The sequence below is a fragment of the Chrysochloris asiatica genome, unplaced genomic scaffold (genome assembly GCF_000296735.1).
Source record: "Chrysochloris asiatica unplaced genomic scaffold, ChrAsi1.0 scaffold00073, whole genome shotgun sequence".
NCBI lineage: Eukaryota > Metazoa > Chordata > Mammalia > Afrosoricida > Chrysochloridae > Chrysochloris > Chrysochloris asiatica.
In genome coordinates, this window is record NW_006408591.1 from 7,160,244 (window position 1) to 7,183,966 (window position 23,723).

Sequence of the window (23,723 nt, forward strand, 5' to 3'; positions counted from 1 at the left end):
TTTGATCTTCATTGCTAAGTATATTAAGTCCTCTTTTCTTCCAGTAACAAGATTGTATATCTTGTTTGTTAATGCGTCTTCCTCCAATCCTGAATCCACATTCTTCTTGATATAATCCAGTTGCTCAGGTTATTTGTTCAGCATGCAGATATGATAAGTATGGTTAAATAAAATAACCTTGGCACATAAGCAAACAATAGATGAAACAAGAACAGTTATGTTTTGAAACAAACAGCTTACCAACAAAACTTGGCAGACTGGCTGTTGTTTCAGCAGTGAAGTCCCTTTATTCTCCTCTCTATCTTATTTGATCTGAAAGAACAGTTCAAATCACTGATCAGTTCTTTAACAAACATAATGCATTCACTTTGGTATAAAGCTGATTTTTCCTCCCTTTTTTTTTTTTTGGCAAGAATTTAAGATAGTTAAGATCACACTTGACCTTATAACCGCTCTTCAAGTTTACATTTAGCAAGCTCCCCAGGGAAACAATGGTTTAAAAGTCATGGTTTCAGAGACTTTACATGTGTCCAGTGCTGGCTATCACCAGCTTAATTTCTGCCAAATTAGGCAGGCTAAAAATTAAATACTTTTGCTTTACTTTGCATTTCACTGATCTCTACTGAAGTTGAGAATATTTCATATATCACTGTATTATTAGGTGTCATACAGTGAGTTCCATTTTACAATGACCCTGTGAACAGCAGAACAAAACATTGATCATGTGCCATCCTCACAATTTTTGTTATGTTTAAGGCTGTTGTTGCTGCCACAGTGTGAATTCACCTCATTGGGAGTTTGCTTCTCTTTTGACTGACCCTCCACTTTTCCAAGCACAATATCCTTTTTCTCGGACTAATTCGTCCTAACAACATATCCAAAGTATGGAAAACAAAGTCTTACAACCTATTTCTAAGTAGCATTCTGGTTGCATTTTTTCCAAGACAAATTTGTTTGTTCTTCAGAGTGTCCATGGCACTTTGAGTATTCATCAATTGACTCATTTGAATTATGGTGTTGGAGGAGAATATTGAAAGTACCATACACTGCCAAAAGAACCAATAGATCTGTTTTGGATGAAGTGCAGCCAGACTGCTCCTTGGAGGCCAGGATGGCCAAACTTTGTCTCTCATACTTCGGACATATTGTCAGGAGGGAGCAGTCACTGGAGAAGGATATCATGTTTGGTAAGGTGGAGGGTCAGAGAAAAAGAGGAAAGACCCCCAACGAGATGAATTGGCCAAGTGGCAGCATCAATGGACTCAAGTGTGGCAACAGTAGTGAGGTTGGCCCAGGATCAGGCAGTGTTTCATTCTGCTGTGCATAAGGTCGCTATGAGTCAGTACTGACTCTATGGCACCTAACAACAACAACCATAACTCAAATACATCAACTCTTCTAAAGTCTTCCTTATTCATTGTCCAGTTTCACATGTCTATGAAATGATTAGAAATACTATGGCTTGAATCAAGAGCAACTTAATTCTCTAAGTAACATCTTTGTTCTTTAAGACTATAAAGAGTTCTTTTGCAGCAGATTTTCCTAATGCAATACATCTTTTGGTTTCCTGACAGCTGCTTCCAAGAAAGTTGATTTTAAAGTTCTATTCACTTCCAGAAAGCAAGGTTTTGTCATCTGCATATTGCAGGTTGTTAATGAGTCTTCCTCCAATCCTGATAATTTGCTTAATTTCATTAATCCAGTTTCTCAGATTATTTGCTCAGCATTTACGTTGAACAACTATGGTTAAAGGTTACTACTCTGGTGCACACCATTCCTAATTTTAAAATATTCTGTTAGACCAACTAGTCCTTAGTCTATGTATAGGTTCCTCATTAGCACAATTAACTGCTCTGGAATGCCCATTCTTCCCAATGTTATTCATAGTTTTTTATGATCCACAGAGTTGAATGCATTTGTACATTCAATAAAGCACATGTAAACATTTTTTCTGGGTTTTGTATATTGTTATTTTTGATGTTAAGTGTCATAGAGTCAGATTTGATCCATAGTGGCCTTGTATAGGGTTTCTGAAACTGTGCATCTTTGTGAGAGCAGAAGGCCTCGTCTTTCTCCTGTGGAGTCGCTGGTGGACTGGAACCTGCAATCGTTTGGTTCCCAATCCAGTGCTTATCCTCTACAGCTTCTGTGCTTCCTTTACATACATTGCTGTTGTTGCTGTGAAGTGCTGTTGCATCAGTTCTCATAGGCTTCCCAAGAAACTGCTGGTGGGTTTATGCTTCCAATCTTTTGGTTAGCAATTCATTGCTTATGATTTATCTGTTCATTTGTTTTATCATCTTAAAAATCTTGAGTTCTTTTTCTCAATGACTAGTTGGTGTTCTTTATCAGTTATATTTACTTTTGTTTAATATTATTTTGGAGATGTTTTATTCGAATGTCATGTTTGATCCTATAACATTATACAAGTACTAGGAAATCTGTATTTTTTTCCTTATGCCTTCTTTGTCATGTTTTAAGAGACTTTTTCACAATAAGATTACAAATACAACTTCTATATTACTCTCTTTGTGCAGTATTTATATTCATACTCTAATTGAGATATGCAGTTCATCCTAAATTTATTTTGTGTATCATGCAAAATATCTAATTTCAGAAAACCATTTCCTCAGTTGAGATATACTATTTTCCTTCCTACCTATCTGTAGTTTGAATAAACCCCAGGGAATTAAGTCTTAGATTCTAGTGTTATTGAGGTCAAATTCATTGTCTCAACATATTTTTGTGTTTAACAAAATAATCTTGTTCCCATTTAACCAAACAAATTTGCAATTATATGTGAAATCCTTTAGTTCTTAATCTCTACATTACCAAGATTGTGCTTTAGTCATGGTGTTGTTGTTGTTAAGTTGGTTCTGACTCCTGGTGACCCTGTATAGGGTTTCCAAGGAGCAGCTGATAGGTTTGAACTACTTACTTTTCAGTTAGCATTCCAGTGCTTAACCTATGGTTCCATACCAGGGCTCTAGGCATAGTGCTGATTAAAAAAAAAATGAATTAAATAAGGAAAGAACTGAAGAAATTAATGTAAACTAGCATGCAACACTAAGGAGCTCTGGTAGCATAGTGGTTATGAATTGGGCTGCTTACCTCAAGGTCAGCAGTTTGAAACTACGAGCTGTTCCATGGGAGAAAGATGAGGCTTGCTGCTCCCATAAAGATTTGCTGTCTTGGAAACCCTGTGCAGGGTGACTATGAGTCGGAACCAATTCCAGGGTACTTAACAACAAACATCAGAGTGCAACACTAAGTATGCATTCAAAGTGAACCTATTAAAATACTGTAGACTCTGTTCAACTTTAATTAAGTACTTGGTTGTTGTTGTTTACCTTGCAGTTGGTCTTAACTCAAGAAGACCCTGTCTAGGGTTCAGAGGCTGTAAATCTTATGGAAGCAGAGTCTTTTCTTTCTTCCATAGAACAACAGGTAGCTTTGAACTGCTGATCTTGAGTTTAGCAGCCTGACTGGTAACCACTGTGCTACCAGAGCTCCTTACTAGGCAACCAGGACTCCTTATATATAAGTAAAGTATAAATAAAGAGACATGGTGACACAATAGTTAAGTGCTCAGCAACTAACCAATAAATAGGTTGGTGGTTCAACCCATTCAGTGGTTCCAAAGGAGAGAGACTTGGTGATCTGTTCCCATAAATATTATAGACAAGAATACCTTATGAGGCAATTTTATTGTCACATAGTGACATACTGTCACTGTGAGTCAGAATCAACTTGACAGCAAACATCTAAGTAAAAATCAAGATGATAAGAGAGAAAATAAGTGAAAATATACTTGAATATTATTTTTTTCCTTCTCCAAAATAATTTTTGAGATATTTATAGATCATATATGCAAAAAATTTAGCCGAGAATCTACCCAGTATAGACACTCAATGCTGGTCAAGAAAACCTTTTATTTTCTTTATGATTTCTGGGGTACAATGAATAGAAAGAATTGTCTACTACGAACCATTTAAGGTTTAAAATTACTTCTTGTTTGAAAATAAGATCTTAAACACTTGATAAGCATTGAAATTAAAGCTTTTAATGATTATTTAACACAACAGTTTAAAAAGAAGAAGAAGAAAGGAAGAAAAAGAAAATAACTGTCTCTTTTACTGATGTTAATTATTTCCTCCTAAATTTGGACAAATAAAGCTCGCAAAAAAGAAAAAAAGATGGGTACTAATAGGTGTTGTTTCAAATTATATCTTTTCTCCTCCATCATAGCCTGAGTCTATTACATTCAAATTAGGACAAAAGCAGGGGCCAAACTAATTTATTCACTGTTATGACTTTAAATAGCTTATGTTACGATGAATCAATAGAATAAATTTGAAGTGACTGAAATAACCACTTTTGAGTTGGTTGGCATTTAAATCTTTTGGGCTTGGGAAATCACTGATGCGGCACTTTAAGAGGATTTGATTTTTAGGCTCCTTGGCCCTAGAGTTTTTAAGAATACAAAAAAAACGATATGGCCTGAGAGATAAGACGCATCTGGCTGACACTGTGAAGCTGCTTTGCTTTTAAACGGCCTGTTTCCAAGTTTGAATCAGTAATCCAGTGGTAGAAAAGCTTTGGATATGCTGGCAAAGATGAAAGATGTTCTGAAGCTACTACCGTATAATAGAAATTCGTAGATAAGTAGGCCATAGAAGTTAAGACTCTGACCTAGGAGGAAGTAGAGAATTGCATTGAGATTTTGTAAACTGGAGGCAAAATTAGAGTTCACCTTTAAAAGTTAGATCATTAAGGCCAAACTGTATATTCTCATTCACTAACATGAGGAGGAAAGAAATTATCAAAGTCCAAAATCTATGTAAAATTTTATGATTTGTAAGCTTTAATTTACACATATTTAAAACATGTAGCTGGAACTTTTAAAAACTGGGAAAGTAGAAGAAAAAAGTACGACTGAATGTTATCATTTTACTATTGTTAAGTACCTTCGAGTTGGTTCCGACTCATGGTCACCATGTATAAGGTTTCCAAGGAGCGGCTGGTGAGTTTGAACCACCGACCTTGTGTTTCAACTGATCTTTCAATTCAGTGTTTATTCTACAGCACCACACCAAGACCTTAAAAGTATATACAAGGGTGAATAAAATATTATCTGTATTCTGGCTGTAGAATTTATTTTCATAAACTTTTAGAAAAAACAAATAAATCATATCTCGACACAGTCTCCTTGCTTTTCAATACACTAAGTCCATCTGTCTATAAGCTTTCATATTCCCTGATTTAAAAAAATGTTTTAGGTTAAGTTGTGAGCCATGAATCCACCACTGTCTTCACTTCTTCAGCAGAGATGAGTCTTCAACCTTAAAGAGCTTCTTTCAGGATACCAAACAAGTGAAAGTCTGATGGCAGAAGTTCAGGACAATAGGGAGGATGCTTTAACACCTTAAAACAAAGTGTTTGCAGCATGTCAACAGTGCAGTCAGAGGTGTGCTGACATGGATGAGCATTGTCATGCAAGATCACAAAGCTCTTGGATAGCAGTCCTTTAAATTTAATCTGAAGTTTAGGCTTCAGCTATTCAGTGAACAACTCACTGTAATGAGTACTGTTGATTGCTGAATCTTTTTCCTAATAGTGTTCTAATACTGAGAATCCTTGAGAATCCCAGAAAACTGTAAGCATCAATTTTACAGTTGATGGTTAACTTTTGAGCTTTTTGATAATTGAGGATGATTTCTGCCATATACTCTCAGGCTTGTATTGACGAATCCATGTTTTATTACCAGCTATGATTTCTTAAAGAAACTTTTACCTCCCTTTGAGTATTTGTCCAAATTTTGTTTGTAGATATCCAAACACTTATATTTACACTTGTCATGAGTTATTTTGGTACTCATCTCACAGAAACTTTTCTAAACTCAAGAGTGTCATGGATTATTGTACAGGCAGAATGCCTGATTTGAAAATGATTTTGCAAATAGTCCACTGTCACTCTTCTATTCAACAGAATCATTTCACATTCATGTTGCATGTTGTCTTCAGCCATGGATGTGGATGGGCATTTTAAGATAACTGGAGTACAGATAATTTTTGACTCATACTTATATTTTTTCATTTCTTTTTTCTCTCTTTCTTCCTTTATTTCATTCCTTCTTTCATTCTTTTTACTCTTCTGTTTAAAATAGGGAAGCTTGCACTTGTTTTTAATATTCTGGTAAAAATAAAACAATAAAGAAAAGGATGGATACTAATTGAGGTCATCTCAAATTAAAAGTTTGTCTTTCTCAATCATAACCCATTTCTACACTAAATTATACTATAATTAAAAATGTCTAATTCAGAATAGTCTCTACTATTCTAAATTAGAACAAAAGCAAGAACTAAACTAACTTATGAAATGCTATAATTTTCATAAATGTGATTTATGAAATAACCTATGTCCAGACAAATCAATACAGAGGAATCTAATACTCAGGGTGTTCACCAAAATCTAATTATCATCAATAAGACATACTACATTAAAATTTCAAGAGTAATTTTCAAGTTCTTCTCTTCCACTCTCAACCTTTATTCCATGCTCTTCTAAACTGCACAGGTAAAAAACCTTTAATAGCTACTCACTGAGGGGGTAAAGATTCTCCCTTAAAACTACAATGCTTCCTGAGTGGGCTTGAGTAATTCTAGTGTGTCAATACAGAATAAAGCACTAGACTATAAGAATGTTTTGAACCACATGTTTGGCAGTTCAAACTCACCAGCTGCTCCTTGTAAAACATATCTACCCATACTTGCTATGATTTGAACTGACTTGATGGCACTCAGCAACAACACTGATTGTTGAGAAGATTGGGAGGTATAGGTGGTTTGTGATCAGATATGAATCTAATTGTTCAAATCCACCCACTGAGTACACAGAAGACACACCACACAACCTGCTTTCATAACAATTGCAATGAAGGACACACTATATAGCAGCTCTACTCTGAATCACATAGAGTTGCTGTGAGTCAAGGGCCAACTCAATGACAGTCAACAGCAGTTGGTCTTTGTTGTTGTTCTTGTTGTTAGGTGTCATTGAGTAGGTACCAACTCATAACAACCTTATTTACAGCAGAATGAAACACTGACCGGTCCTGGGCCAACCTCACAATTGTTGCCATGCTTGAGCCCATTCATGCTGCCACTTTGCTGATCCATCTCACTGGGGGTCTTCCTCTTTTTCTCTGACACTCCACCTTACCAAACATGATATCCTTCTTCAGTGACTGGTCCCTCCTGACAATATGTCCGAAGTGTGAGAGACGAAGTTTGGCCATCTTGGCCTCCAAGGAGCACTCTGGCTGCACTTCTTCCAAAATGGATCTATTGGTTCTTTTGGTAGCCATGGCATTTTAAATATTCTCCTCCAAAACCATAACTCAATTGCATCAATTCTTCTACCGTCTTCCTTATTCACTGTCCAGCTTTTGCATGCATATGAAGTTATTGAAAATACCATGGCTTGGGTCAGGTGCACCTTAGTCCTCAAGCTGGCATCTTTGCTCTTCAACACTTTAAAAAGGTCTTGTGCAGCAGATTTGCCTAATGCAATATGTCATTTAATTTCTTGACTGCTGCTGCCTTGAGTGTTAGTTGATCCAAGAAGAATGAAGTCCTTGACAATTTCAATCTTTTCTCCATTGATAAGAATGTTGTTTTTGGTCCAGTGATGAGGATTTTTGTTTTCTTTACATTGAGATATAATCCATACTGAAGGCTGTGCTCTTTGATCTTCATCAGTAAATGTTTTAAGTCCTCTTCACTTTCAGCAAGCAAGGTTGTATCATCTGCATATCACAGGTTGTTAATGAGTCTTCCTCTAATCCTGATGTCACATCTTTTCATAGAACCCAGATTCTTTGATTATTTGCTCAGCATACAGGTTGAATAAGTATGGTGAAATAATACAACCTTGTCTTTGAGAGGACTTATATTCCATTGGAGGCACAATTCCCTGGCCAGTGTCAATGGTTACTATCACTGCCTTTACCAGGCTTGACTCTGACAAGTAGTAGTACACCATGCCACCAAAGGTAGTGTTCAAAGGTGTTCCTAGTACCACTCAGGGAGCATTTCAGATATAGGGGAGAATCTGAGCTACTCCCTCAATGAGTAGCTGTTGAAGGTTTTCTGCCTGGGCAATTTGGGGTAAATGTTGAGAGTGGGAAAGAAGAACTGGCCTTAGTATTAATAATGCACCCTGTTTAAGTCAGTCTATTCTGTATGTTGCTACTAGAAAACCTTATTTTCAAATAAGCTCTAAATCAGCCAAGTAAATAGAAAAACACAGGCAGAAAGCCAAATAAACTAAAACACATGATTTGTATTTAATTATCCATGCATTTAGAGCAAAATATAATTTTGTAAAGAAAGGAAATCAATATATGAAAGTGAGTCTCATTTATTTACATCTCAGTGAGGGGCAGGTATAGTCCTTTCATCTGATGCTTTCAAAGGTATAAAGAAACCATAAATATAGAAAATTGGGACATATTTTCATTGCATATTTCCTAATTTTAAAAACTGAAATTCTCTGAAATTTCACTGGGAATCATGCAAAATGAAAGCCATGAAAATTTCAAGCCACTAGTAAATCACCAAAGTCCTGGTGTTGTGCTGTGGGATAAAACACTGGACCACAAGGTCAGTTTGAACCACAAGGTCAGTAGTTCAAACTTACCAGCCACTCTTTGGAAACCCTTTACAGATTTGCTATGTGTCAGAGTTGACGTGATGACACTTAACAACAGCAGTAGATCATCATTTCAAAAGTCAGAAGTTTCTTATTATATTACATTATTTTATGCATAACTATATTATTATTTCATTATTTAGTATTATCATTAGTATATACTTTGAAATATCTAAATAGGTTTCTATTTCAATCCAAATATTCCATAACACAGCTTCTTTCTTTTTGTCTAAAATTTATAAATGTATTCATCTACTTATTCTACAAAATTTCTTGCATATGTACTCGGAATCAAGCAGTATGTAAGATATTAGTGTACAGTAGTAGTACAAATTTGACAGTGTTCATAGATTCAAACAGGTTAAGTCTAATAGGAGATACAGGAATTATAATAAACAGTTAGAAGTTGAAGTGACTTCTATGAAGAAAATCCATGTAGTTTAATGAAAATTCAGTAAGTAATATGTCTCAGCAATTGGGTTTGGTTATAGATTTTGCATAACACATTCATTTATTAATTTCAAGTACCAAGGTATTCTCCAGTGGCTAACACGAATAGAGGTCCTGAGGTCAAAAGGACATTGTTACAAACCTAAGGATTCATTGCAGGCAAGAAAGACAGTATGGAAGCACTGTCCTGCCAAACAAAAGAATGAATATTACAAGCATTAAAGTGATAAGGTCAAAGAACACCTTGAAGAAGAAAATATGATTATGTTTAAAAAATGTGTTCATCCCTGTAGTTGTTATTCTTCTTCTACAAAGATCAGTATTCAATTACGGGTGTTTGTTGTGTGGTTGTGTGTTTGTTTTATTAACCCTCATGGGTGAAAACGCACCTTTTAAAATATAAGTAAATAAATTAAAAATATATAAACATATTGCTCTTGAGTGGATTCCTATTCATGGTGACTTCATCTGTATCAGAATAGAACTTTGCTTCACGGACTTTTCTTTACTGTCACCCTTCAGAAATATATTGAGAGACCATTCTTTCAAAGGGCGTCTTGGTGGTTTAGAACCCCAACTCTTTGGTTAGTAGCCAAGTGCTTAACAGTATGTACCATGCAGGTGCCTCACTCTTTGTATAAAACCTCATTATAACCATGACTCATAGCTGTCCCCATTGCATTTCTAAGATTGGTAATCTTTACAGAAGCAAACTGACATATCTTTCTCCCATGAAGTGACTGGTGGGTTAAAGTTGCTGATCTTGAGGTTAGTAACGAACATTTTAACTGCTGTACCACAAGGGCTCATTAACCTTTGTATAAAATGCTAAATTTAAATCTGTTCACACCAGTCTTTTGTAAGGTGTCATGGTGTTATATTTGTTCTATTTCAGGTGATTATGTGATCATGGCTGTGTACTTTGAGCTGAGCAGAAGAATGGGATACTTTACCATCCAGACATACATTCCTTGCACTCTCATCGTAGTCCTATCCTGGGTATCTTTCTGGATCAATAAAGATGCTGTTCCAGCAAGAACATCTCTAGGTGAGCTACATTTTCTTGCATTGTAGTGTCCTCAAGGACAAGCACCCAATAAAAGTATTCTTGATTTTTTAAAAAATAAATTGTTTTATCTTAATATATTTAATGCATACACACACACACACATATATTCAAATTTAAAATATTTTAGAGTGGTCATTTTGGGGGTTAAAAAAATCTCAGGGAAAAATGAAATTAAAAGACAATGGAATTTTTTCATGAACACTTTTAAGACCCTCATATATATTTTGTTTGTTTGTTTTGGTTGAAAATTTTTGGAAAATTGCAAAACTAGTGAGGGCCATGTCTGACCTCTGACTACAAAAGAAAGGAGAATCAAACCCCACATCAGTCCAAGGTAGTTTCCTATATGAGGCAGTGGTTAAACATGCCTCCTCCCTCCAACCTTCTTTATCTTATTCTAATACATAATTCTCATATAAGACTCATAATTATAGGCTTTATTAGAGAAGCTCACTAACTGCCATTGAGTCAATTCTGTCTCAGAGCAACCTTGTATAAGATTTTCAAAGCTGTAAATTTTTATGGAAGCAGAAAGCCTTATCTTTCTCCTGTGGAGTGGCTGGTGGGTGTGAACAATGGAACTCTGCTTAGTATTACAGTGTTTCTCCTGCACCACCACAGGGTTCCTGGTGAAGTTAACAGTGTACAACTAAGGATCAGAAATATTTCACAGTACGGCTGTTCTCTGGTCAGTTGTTGTTGTTGTTAGCCACCATTGAGTCGGTACCAAATCATAGCGACCCTATGCATAACAGAATGAAACACTGTCTGGTCCTAGACTAACATCATAATTGTTGCTCCACTTGAGCCTAATGGTGCTGCCACTTTGCCAGTCCGTCTCACTGGTGGTCTTCTTCTTTTTTTCTGACCCTCCAGCTTAACAAACATGATATCCTTTTCCAGTGACTATTCCCTCCTGATAATATGTCCAAAGTATGAGAGACGAAGTTTGGCCATCCTGGCCTCTAAGGAGCATTCTGGCTGCACTTCTTCCAACAAGATCTGTTTGTTCCTTAGACAGCTTATGGTACTTTCAATATTCTCCTCCAACACCATAACTCAAAGGCATCAATTCTTTTATGGTCTTCCTTATTCACTGTCCAGCTTTTGCAGGCATTTGAGGTTATTGAAAATACCATGACTTGGGTCAGGCACACCTTAGCCCTTAAGCTGACATCTTTGCTCTTCAACACTTTAAAAAGGTCTTGTGCAGCAGATTTGCCTAATGCAATACGTCATTTGATTTCTTGACTGCAGCTTCAATGAGTGTTGATGGTTGAACCAAGGAGAATGAAGTCCTTGACAACTTCAATCTTTTCTCCATTGATAAGAATGTTGTTTATTGGTCCAGTGGGAAGGATTTTTGTTTTCTTTACATTGATATGCAATCCATACTAAAGGCTGTGGTCTTGTTTTTGTTTTTGTTTTTGTTTTAAGTCCTCTTCACTTTCAGTAAGCAAGGTTGTATCATCTGCATATCACAGAATATTTGCTCAGCATACAGGTTGAGTAAGTGTGGTGAAAGAATGCAGCCTTGTCACACACCTTTCTTAAGTTTAAACCACCACTTGTCTGTGAGTTTGTCATACTGTGGTGGCTTGTGAGTTGCTGTGATTCTGGAAGCTGTACCACGGATATTTTAAATACCAGCAGGGTCACGCACAGTGGACAGGTTTTCAGACGAGCTTCCAGATGAAGTCAAACTAAGAAGACATACAGATTAACTACTTCTGAATATTTAATCACTGAAAACCTTATGAATAACAGAGAAACACTGTCAAATATAGTGTCAGAAAATGAACCCCTCAGGTTGGAAGGAACTCAAAATGCTACTGGGGAAGAGCTGCCTCCTCAAAGTGGAGTTGACCATGATGACACGTATGGAGTAAAGCTTGTGGGAGTAAAGCCCTCAGGACCTTCATTTGCTGATGGGGTACAACTCAAAATGTAGAAAAACAGCTGTTTTTATATCCATTAATAATTGGAACATGGAATGTACAAAGCATGAATCTAAGAAAATTGGAAATTGTTCAAAAATGAGATGGAACTCAAACATCGATATCTCAGGCATTAGTGAGCTCAAATTGACTGCTATATTTTGACTCTCTGGTCAGCAATGCCTATCTTTTCTCAGCCACACCGTAAACATGCCTCTCTCTTGTCGTTGGCTTCTTAGCCATGCATCCCCTTGGTTTCTACCCTGCTTAGGTAAGTGCTGAATGCACCTTTGTTGTAGAATGTCATCAAGTTGGTTCTGACTCATAGTGACCCTGTAGAGGGTTTCCACGGAGCAGTTGGTGAGCTTGAGCCACCAACCTTGTGGTTCAAACTGACCTGCTGTCTAACGCATTAACCAGCAGCACTGCTCCAGCACTCCACATGTTCCTTTAGTACTGGCAAAAGAGCACCCAATTCTGCAAACCAGATTCTTACCTGAAGACACTTAGCTTCACTCAGTCTCTGGACCAGGATGCATGCAACTCTGAATCTTTGTGCTATTGCCTCTGCTTTTCTACACAAGGATCTTGTGGCTCTTCTTTATTGATGGTCCTGAGATCAAACATGTAAATTTTTTGTGTTGAAATTTGAAGACATGCATACATAGTAACTAGCACTTGGAAGAAGAACTCTTGGAAAAAAAAGTTTTGGGAGAACAAATTATGAGGAACCAGCTAAACTTTTAAGATTTTATATAATTCATTCAACCTATTGCATATGGTGCTATTGTCTTTGAAAGCAGGTTAAATGGGACTCTGAAACTTACTTTATAATGTGGATTAGCTAATGAAAATGGACAAATGAAGTAAAAGAGCTAAATATATTTTAAGTGGTAGTTTGAGAAGACAAAGTAAAATATTATAATGGAATGTGCAAAGACATAGAGTTAGAAAACTAAAAGAAAAGAACATGCTTGGCATTTTTCAAGCTGAAGGAACAAAAGAAAAAATAAAATAAAATAAATAAAGCCTCATGTTTAAGTCTTAAAGGATCAAAGGATTCTGTGGCCAAAAGTGAATAAGGAAAATTATAGGAGAATTGATGCATTTGAGCTGTGGTGTTGGTGGAGAATATTTAAAGTACCATGAACTGCCCAAAGAACTAACAGATCTGTGTTGGAATAAGTGCAGACAGTGTGTTCCTTGGAAGCCAGGATGGGCAATCTTCATCTCTCATACTTCAGACACATTAGTTGGAGGGACCAGTCATTGGAGTAGGATATCATGCTTTACAAATTAGAGGGTAGGAGAAAAAGAGAAAGACCCCCAACCAAATGGATTGGCATCTATGTTCTCAGGCATTGCAATGATTGTGAGGTTGGTTCAGTATCCAGCAATGTTTCATGCTGTTGTGCATAGGGTTGCTATGATTCAGTATGGACACGATGACACCTAGCAACAACAACAACATGGCCAAAATATTCAGTGACACAGGAAGCCTCAATAGAAATGGGAGGAATACCCAGAGTCACCGTATTAATAGGAATTGGTCAACGTTCAACCATTTCATGAGGTATCATTTGATAAAGAACACATGTTATTGAAGGAAGATATTCAAGCTGTACTGAAGACATTGGCAAAAACAAAAAACAAAAAAACAAAAAACAGTGCTGTAGGAATTTATATGGAATAAATTGAGATGTTTCAATAAATGGATGCAAAACTGAAGGTGCTCACTAATGTATACCAAGAAATTTGGAATGCAGCTACCTGGGCAACTAAGTGGAAGAGATCTTCATTTGGGCCTATTCCAAAATAAAAGGTGTTTCAACAAAATATATAAGTTACTGAGCTATATTTTTAATATAACACACAAGTAAAATAATGCTAAGATAATCTAAAGCACTTATACCAGAACATCAATTGGAACCTCCAGAAATCTATGCTGAATTCAGGAGGAGTAAGATCTAGGGATATCATGGATGATGTCAGATAAATCTTGACTGAAAGCATAGAATGCCATAAAGATATTGTGTTGTTGTTGCTAGATGCCTTTGAGTCAGTTCCAACTAAAAACCTAATATTGAGTTTTTGAGGAGTGGCTGGTGGGTTTGAACTCTGACCTGGTGGTTAGCAGTCCAGTGCTTATTTTATAGTGCTACAGCAGGACTCCAGAAAGATGTTTACCTGTACTTTATTGATTGTGCAATGGTGAAATTTGACCTTATTTGGGCATATTATCAAAAGGGACCAATCTGTGGGAATTGCATTATGCTTGGTAAAGAATCAGCAACAAATAAGAAGATTCTCAATGAGGTGGATTTATACAGTAGCTGCAACAATGGTTACAAACATAGCAATAGTTTTACTATGGTTTGGGCTCTGTTTCATTTTGTCAGTCTGAAATGACTGAATGACACCAGCAACAAGCCTTGGATTTTCACATGTGTTTCCTGTCATGAGGAAGAAAGTTAATACATATTAAAACACAGACTCACAGTGACATTAGAGTCTTGGTTTATGAATAAAATGCTCAGACTACATAAAATACCTTGACTGAAGAATAAAGGTGAATTGTAAACCAAAATCCCCTTCTATTAGCTATATGAAACCTAGGTTCTTGGCTCTTGCACACACTCTGGCTAAAGAAGCAGTATCATGAAGAAATAATTAGGAGCTTCTGTTTTATAATTCAACACTATAGATTGAATATGTATTGCAAATCCTAAATTCTAGACCTGTGGTAATAATCCTATTTGGAAATGGGTTATCTTTGTTATTTTGCAAATTAGGTAGGATGACCATGGGTTGTGTTTTAAATCAATTTCTTTTTGAGATGTACAAGGAATTAAACAAAGAAGAAAGATAAGAAAAGATGGAAGAAAGAAGATGTCAAGCCACATGAAAATCACCCAAGAAGAGAATGTCAAAGAGAAAAGGATCTTCCTCCAGAGACACCAGAGAGAGAAAACCTTTCCCTAGAGCTGATGTTGTTGCTGTTAAGTGACTGTCAGTCTGACTCAAAGTCACCTTGTATAGGGTTTTTCGAGGAGCAGCTGGTGAGTTTAAACCATCAACCCGGAGGCTCAAACTTAACTGCAGTCTCTTGCTTATCCTACAGCGCCACACCAGTCGGTTTGAACTCCCAGGTTGGTGGTTCAAGCTTACCAGCCTCTCCTCAGAAACTCTATATAGGTTGCTATGGTCAGAACCAACTCGATGACACTTAATTCAGACATCTAGCCTGCTAATGTGTGACAAAATAAATTTCTGTTTTTTTCAGCCCCCACTTGCAGTATTTTTGTTATAGCAAATCTAGATAACAAAAAAAGGAGCTCTGGTAAATGATGAGCTGGGCTTCTAACCACAAGATCAGCTGTTCAAATCTACCAGGTACTCCATGGAAGAAGAATGAGGCTTTTTGCTCCTGTAAAGATTTACAGTCCCAGAAACTCTATACAGGGTCACTGTGAGTAAGAACTGTCTTGATGCCACACTACCACCAACACTTGATAAGACACCAACAAATGTGGGGGTTTACCACACATAGATGCTGATGAAAATGTTACTTGTACTCAAGTTATGGGATTTTATTAGGGTTAAATAAGGTATTCCTTGCCATGCTTGTTATTTGCTGTTACTATATGCTGTTGAAGGAGCTCTGGTAGCGTCGTGGTTATAAATCGGGCTGTGAACCTCAAGGACAGCAGTTTGAAACTACCAGAAGCTCCGCGGGAGAAAGATGAGGCTTTCTGCTCCCTTAAAGATTTACAGCCTCGGAAACCCTGTACAAGGTCGCTATGGGTTGGAACCGACTCGATGGCACATAACAACAACAACAACAACAACAACAACATATGCTGTTGAGTCGGTTCCAACTCCTAGTAACCCTGCATAGGGTTTCTGAGAGCAGTTGGTAGGTTTGAATTGCCACCCTTACAGTTACTGGTCCAGGACTACCTTGCCAGGACAAGACCTCAGAAATGTTAGTTATTATCTTTATTTTCTGACTAAATGATCTGTACTAGGCTATTAAAACTGAGGGCAGAAGTGATTACTGGGGAGGGAAAAAAAAGGGACTCATTTACATATCTGTCCTCTTCCAAACCTAATTTAGGTTTCCATCTGTTTTAAAATGAAGTTAATTTTATTTTTCCTGTTATATGTAGCATGCTGTGTAAAAAGTCCTATTTGACAATTATATCTTCTCTTATTGGAGTCCTGGGAGTGCTACAGTGGGTTAATGGGCTGTATGGTAAAGTCGGTTTGAACTCCCAGGTTGGTGGTTCAAGCTTACCAGCCTCTCCTCAGAAACTCTATATAGGTTGCTATGGTCAGAACCAACTCGATGACACTTAACAACAACAATGCTACATACTAAAACAAACAATATATGCTGAAACTTTTTGACTGTTTCTTGTCACTGTGAATAGAATGATATGCATTCATTACTTTACTGTGTCTCACATCAAAATGTAATTTTCTTTTTCATTCTCAGTATATGCACAGTGCCTAACTCAATAGTTGTTACCTTAATAATTGTTCAATTAATGTATGCTCTTATAAATGAATTGAACAAATACATTGGTAGGATGTCTTCAAACTTACATGTCTCAAAACTATTTTAAGGAAAAGATGGTATCTCATTTCAGTTCATTTTCTCATTGGTAGAGGATCATAGTGGTAGAAAGGATCACTGTAAGTGATTCGAGGACTAAGGATGAGGTCCCTAAGCAAACAGTAGTTAGATGATCCTGGTTTTTGATTATAGAATACTGGTGTTATAATGACCAAGTAGTCAGCTGCTGATTGATATATCATCTCTTTAATCTTATCAGTGGCTCTGTGGGAGAAAAGACCCAGCAATTTGCTCCCATGAAGATTTCTACTAGACAGTCTGTCCTATAGGGTTGCTGTGAGTTTAAATTATTCTTGATCAGTTACACTTCAGGCAAGTTCAATATGATTTATGTCTTCTCTACTTTATACAAGAATTTCATGAAATAATTGTAATAAAGATTTTTTTAAAATATTATCACAATTTTTAGAGCTACAGAGGCATAGGAAGATGACTTGCTAAGGTCACACAGTCAGCCTGGTTGTGGACCTGTGCCTTAACTAATGGCATCTAGATTTGATCTGGATGTGAGGCTTTGTTGAAGGACAGTTTGGGAGGAGGTGGGAATGGGCCTGACCCAGTTTATCTTTCATTTTGCTGCACCATTAATGTGTCTTGACCAGTGCTTGTAAAACTTAGTTGAACATTTGAATCATTACACTTCATCCAAAAATATTAATTGTCAACTCACATCAATCCTATAGGATAGAGAAGAACTTCCACATAGGGTTACTAAGGTTATAATCTCCACAGACTATCATATCTTTAGGCTATGGGGCACTGGTAGACTCAGACCACCAACCATTTAACCATTCTGCCACCTTAAAATATGTATATAACTTAATTCAACCACCAGAGAGTCTTGATTTCTCCCAGACATGGCCTATTGTTACATGCCCTCGAGTCACTTCTGACTCATAGACTCTATGCTTTAGTTGAAACATTGCCTAGTCCTATGCAATCCTCACAATTATTACCCTTGAGCTCATTCCTGCTGACACTAAGCTAATGCATCTAATTTGGGGCCTTCTTCTTTTTCTCTGACCCTCCACTTTACAAAGCATAATTTCCTTCACCAGGGATTAGTCCCTCCTGATAACATGTCCAAGGCATGACAGATGACACTTAACAGCAACATTCTTATTGGAGTTCTGGCATGGTGCTGCAAGATAAGCACTGGATTGCTAACCACAAGGTCCGTAGTTCAAACTCACGAGTTGGGTTGGAAACTGAGTTGCTATTAGTTGGAACGAAGTTGACAGTAATTAATAACATAAATTCTTCTTGTCTTCATAGCTACCTTGAAGAAATCTCCCAACTCCTGGTGACCCCATGCACAACTGAATAAAAGCAAACACTACCTAGTACTGTGCCCTCAACATAACTGGCTTGGGTCAGAACATTTTGATACACAGAGTTTTCTTTGACTGAGTTTGGAAAATATAACTCCAAGTCTTTCTCCCTAGTTAATTTTTGTCTGAAAGCTCTGTTGAATCCTATTCAGCATCATAATGTGAGTTACACTGGCTGAGAATCAAGCAGTTCTACTACTGAACTACAAATGCCCTCACCTTTTCTTAGAAAGCTAAAATAAAGGTTTAGCACAATGCCTGTTCAAAGAAAATAATATCTATAAATGTTAGTTATTTGCATTAAAACTGTCTCCTGCCAGTAATCAATATGGATTCTACTTCTCATCTGTAGGTTGAGGCTCTTTGATATTTATACTACATACTGATTCATTCAACATTTATTGAGTGGAAAGTTCGCTCAACTGTGGACATACAATGATTAATCAAAATAAATGACTTGTCCTTCACTCCTGGAGCATATAAACTAGAAAAAAGTTATGGCTTATTATATAATTAGTAAAAATAGTGTAGCAAAAGAGGCTATAGTCTTTAAAACTACAGTTCTCTTGATCTCCCTTTTCTGTTTAAGTCTATTCTTTTATTTAAAGTTATTTCATCGACATTATGTTTTCTTTGGAGTGGAATTTAGTAATACAAAATAGCACAAAATGCACTTTGTTGTTGTTGTTAGGTGCTGTTGAGTCAGTTCCGACAAAATGAAACACTACCTGGCCCTGTGCCATCCTCACAAATGCTGTTAAACTTGAGCCCCTTGCTGCTGCCACTGTACCAATTTGTCTTCTTTGGGGTATCCATCTTTTTTGCTGATCCTACACTTTACCAAGCATGCACTTCACCAAAATGTACTTAAGAATGATATTAACATTAAATGACCTAACCTAGTCAAATGGGTCTCTGAAACATAACAAAACTTTTTTAAAAAATGTCTCTGAGAAATCAAGATTCCAAACATTAAAAAGAAACACAGTATTTTAAATATATATATATATTTATGAACTATGCAACAATGCAGTCCCTGATTCCTATTCATTCTGAGCTCCCCCAGAGCCTCCATTTGAGGTAGAGGAGTTGATTGCTACCTGGAAGCCTCTTGGTCACAGCAGTATTAGGTGATGAACACTTTTTTTTTTTTTCCTTCATCAGAAATATGTCACAAAGCTGGAGATGATAATAAAGGCTTGTGGTTTTTGGAGTATAAAATTATACTTCTAATCATGGTAGAAAATGTTGAATTAGAATCCTAGGAGGGTAAGAAATTGTAGGCCTGCAAAGATACATTTTAATAGATGGAACAACTGAGGCTCAGACTACTAATATGACAAAACTCTACAGCAAGACCCTGAACCCATTCTAACACTAAATCAAAGTAGCACGATTTCTCCAGTTGGAAAGCCGCTGATTGTTCCTTCATTAACACACATATATTGCCTTAGCTATGTCCCTGTCATTAAACAACCATTATGGAGGACCAGTTTGTTTAATTATTATTATATAATATGTAAAATAAAGAATTGTAGAATCAGATATTTATTTTCCATGCCCAAATCTTCTTCAGCTCCTTTAATGACTGGTGAAAGTAGAGCTGGTCATTTAGCTTAATTTTCCACATTTATGAAATGAATGTGAAAATACCTGCTGTAAGGATTCAAAGACACAGTACACCTAAATTTCTTAGTAGGAGCCCTGGTGAAACAATGATTAAGTGTTGAAGGGCACTTGGTTTACATTAGGACTACCTTACTCCTCAAACTGACATCTTTTCTCTTCAACACTTTAAACTTGACTGCTATCCAAAAAGGTGCTAGTTCGAATGCACCAGCTACTCTTGCAGGAGAGAAATGCTTTCAAAATTCTGTTGGACAGTTCTACTCTTCCTATGGGATTGTTTTGTGCCAAAATCTACTTGACAACAATAGTTTTCGTTTTGTTTTGTTTTTTTCTGTTTGTGCTTCAATTATAGTCCTTAACAGAATACCTGGGACAATATACATTATTTCTGTGATATTAAGCCTCATTCAACAATGATCAAAAAAATTAAATAATCTTACCATGTCACCACCCTTTATCACTGCTGCATGATATAACTTCTATTTCACCAACATCACCTCATTCTTATTGTCCCTCTTTAGATGTTGGATGTTCTAACTATTCAAAGGACACAAGGTTTTCCTTCTCAGAACCCTTGCTTAAGCTTTTCCCTGCATCAATAGTAAAACAATTGGCTTCTTCTTATATATTAAGTTTCAACTTAAATGCTATCTCATCAAATAAGCCTCTCCTCAATTTTCTAAGATATCTCCAACCCCTCTATTATTCATGGCACACACTTGTAAGGTGCCATCGAGTTGGTACCAATTCATAGTGACTCTATGCACAACAGAAAGAAACACTGCCTGGTCCTTTGCCAACTTCACAGTCATTGCTGTGTTTGAGCCCATTGCTGCTTCCACTGTGCCAGTCCATTTCATTGGGGTTTTCCTCTTTTTCTCCAGCACTCCACTTTGCCAAACATAATATTCTTCTCCAGGTACTACTCCCTCCTGATAACAATTCCGAAGTATGAGAGATGAAATCTGGGCATCCTGGTTTCCAAGGAGCATTCTGGTTATACTTTTTCCAACACAGATTTGTCTTTTGGCAGTCCATGGTACTTTTAATATTTACCACTGACACCAAAACGCAAATACATCAAATCTTCTGTTGTCTTCCTTATTCATTGTCCAACTTTTACAGGCATATGAGGTATCAAAAGTACAATGGTTTGCATCAGGCGTACCTTAGTCCTCATACTGACATCTTTGCTCTTCAACACTTTAAAAGGTCTTGTGCAGCAGATTTGCTCATTCAATCCATTGGTTGATCCAGGCAAAATGAAATCCTTGACAACTTCAACACTTGCTCCCTTTATATGGATGCTGTTTATTGGTCCAGTGTTGAAGAGTTTTGTAGTTTTACATAGATGTGCAGACCTTATCAAAGGTGATGGTCTTTGAGCTTCATCAGTAAACTCTTTAAGTCCTCTTCACTTTCAGCAAGCAAGTTTATATCATCTGCATATTGAAGGTTGTTAATTATTCTTCCTCTACTCTGATGACACATGTTTCTTTATATAATACGGTTTCTAGGATTATTTACTTAGCATAAAGACTGAATAAGTATGGTGAAATAATACAACTCTAGCACACACCTTTCCTAATTTTAAACCATTCAGTGTTCCCTTGCTGTTCAACTAAGTGCCACTTGGTCTATGTACAGGTACCTCACAAAAACAATTAAGTGTTCTAGAATATATATTCTTTGCAATATTGTCCACACCTTGTCATGATCCACACAATTCAAAGTCTTTGCATAGTCAATAAATCTTTCAGTAAAGATCTATCTGACATCAGCAATGATATCCATCATTCTAAGTCCTCTTCTGAATCCAGCTTGAAACCCTGGCAGATCTCTATCAATGTATACTTGCAGCTGGTTTTGTATTATATTAGCAAAATTTTACTTTCTTGCAATGTTAATATATTGTCTGGTGATTTATACATTTTGTTGGGTCACTTCTCTTTGGAATGTGCACAAGTATGGATCTCTGCCAGTCAGTTGGTCAGGTAGTTTTCTTCCAATGTTTTTGGCATAGGTGAATGAATGCCTTAAGTGCTGCATTAGTTTGTTGAAAAATTCCAATTTGTATTCCATCAATTCCCAGTGCATTATTCTTTGTCAATGCCTTCAGTGCACCTTGGACTTCTTCCTTCAGCAGCATTGACTCTTGATCATATGCCACCTCTTGAAATATTTGCACATCGACCACTTCTTTTTGGTGCAATGACTCTGTGTATTCCTTTTTATACTTTCTTCATCATTCAATGTTTTACTCATAGCATCCCAAATTTCAATTCAAGGCTTGAAATTTTTCTTCAGTTCCCTCAACTTGAGGAATGCTGAACATGTCCTTCCCTTTTGGTTTCTATTTAAGTCTCCAGTTTATATCCAGTGTCTGTCTCTGTGACTGGTATATTTTAGGCCAGAGTGACTGAATTCCAATGATATCTCCTGTCATAGTTTTCTTGTGCTGCTATAGTAGAAAACACCACAAGTAAGTGGTCCACCAAACAGAAGTTTATTTTCTCAAAATTTGTTGTTGTTGATGTTATGTCCTGTTGAATCATTTCTAACTCTTAATGACCCTCTATGGGATTTCTGAGGAGTGGCTGGTGGGTTTGAACTACCGACAGTGTAGTTAACATTGCGGTGTTTATCCTACAGCACCAAACTGGGACTCATTTTCAAAATTTAGGAGGATAAAAGTCTGAATTTACAGCACTTGCTCTGAAAGAAGACTGTCTTTTCCTGTGAAGTCTATGGGGAGTGCCTTATCTCTTTCAACATCTACTCTTCAGTTAAATGTTTATTGTTATCTATTGTAGAATCTTTAGATTCTACAATATATGAAGATACACATTTTTCTAATATAATACAAAACTGGCTGCAACCATACATTGACAGAGATATTCCAGGGTTTCAAATCGGATTCAGAAGAGGTCTTGGGACGATGGATATCATTGCTGATGTCAGATGGATCTTTTCTAAAAGCTTTATTGACTATGCAAATCTATATAAGCATATTCCTCCAATTCCTCCATCTGTACTTGCTATTTTCTTGTCTAATCTGCTCTTGTATCTAAAAATTGGTTGGTACAAAACATAGTGAATACCAATATTTGTTATTAATAGAGCAAATATAATCCTAATTACAAATGGGGGTACATCAACTGCTATCAATAAGTTGTTATTAAGTTCTTTATAGTCAATTCCGATGCATAGTGCCTCTGTATAACATTTTCAAGGAGCAGTTGGTGGGTTTGAACTGCCAACATTTTGAGACACAATTTATCTATAACAATCCCTTTACTGGTACTGAGGCTACTTACCAAAAGTCACAAACCTAGTTCTCTTATATTAGCGTTGGTTACCCAATTTGTTGATGTGCTCATATGATCTGTTATATCTTCCCTCTGTTCAGGTATCACAACTGTCTTGACAATGACCACCCTTAGCACCATTGCCCGGAAATCACTCCCCAAGGTCTCCTATGTCACAGCGATGGATCTCTTTGTATCTGTTTGCTTCATCTTTGTTTTCTCTGCTTTGGTGGAGTATGGCACCCTGCATTATTTTGTTAGCAACCGGAAACCAAGCAAGGACAAAGACAAAAAGAAGAAAAATCCTGTATGTATTACTTTCCCTCAATGCTACTGAAACTTACGTAGAGTAGTTTGGTCTGGGTTTAGTCTTCGTTAGCCTATCTGCAGGGTGGATCTGCAGGGTAACACTTTGACAACAAGATGAAAACAGAATGTCTGTATTTGGCCAGAGCGATTCATTATACAGAGAGGTCATCAATTTTCCAGATGCTATTTGACTAGGTTTCACTGATTTTCATTTTCCTGATACTCTTGTTTTGTTGGTGGCTTTTTTGTGTGGTTCTGACTCATAGCGAACGTATACACGATTTTTGAGGTTGTAAATCTTTCCAGGAGTAGAACAGGTGGCATTTTCCTATGAAACA

At 36.8% G+C, this 23,723-nt stretch overlaps 1 protein-coding gene across 2 annotated transcripts in view; it reads left to right on the forward strand.

Moving 5' to 3' along the window:
- The window catches only part of GABRG2 (gamma-aminobutyric acid (GABA) A receptor, gamma 2), a 199,538-nt gene that overhangs the window by 171,805 nt on the left and 4,010 nt on the right, over positions 1–23,723 (forward strand). For both annotated transcript variants that reach the window (XM_006864933.1, XM_006864934.1), the window contains exons 7-8: positions 10,059–10,211; positions 23,178–23,383. In XM_006864933.1, the coding sequence (XP_006864995.1) occupies positions 10,059–10,211; positions 23,178–23,383 (359 nt within the window). The remainder of the gene's footprint in view (positions 1–10,058; positions 10,212–23,177; positions 23,384–23,723) is intronic.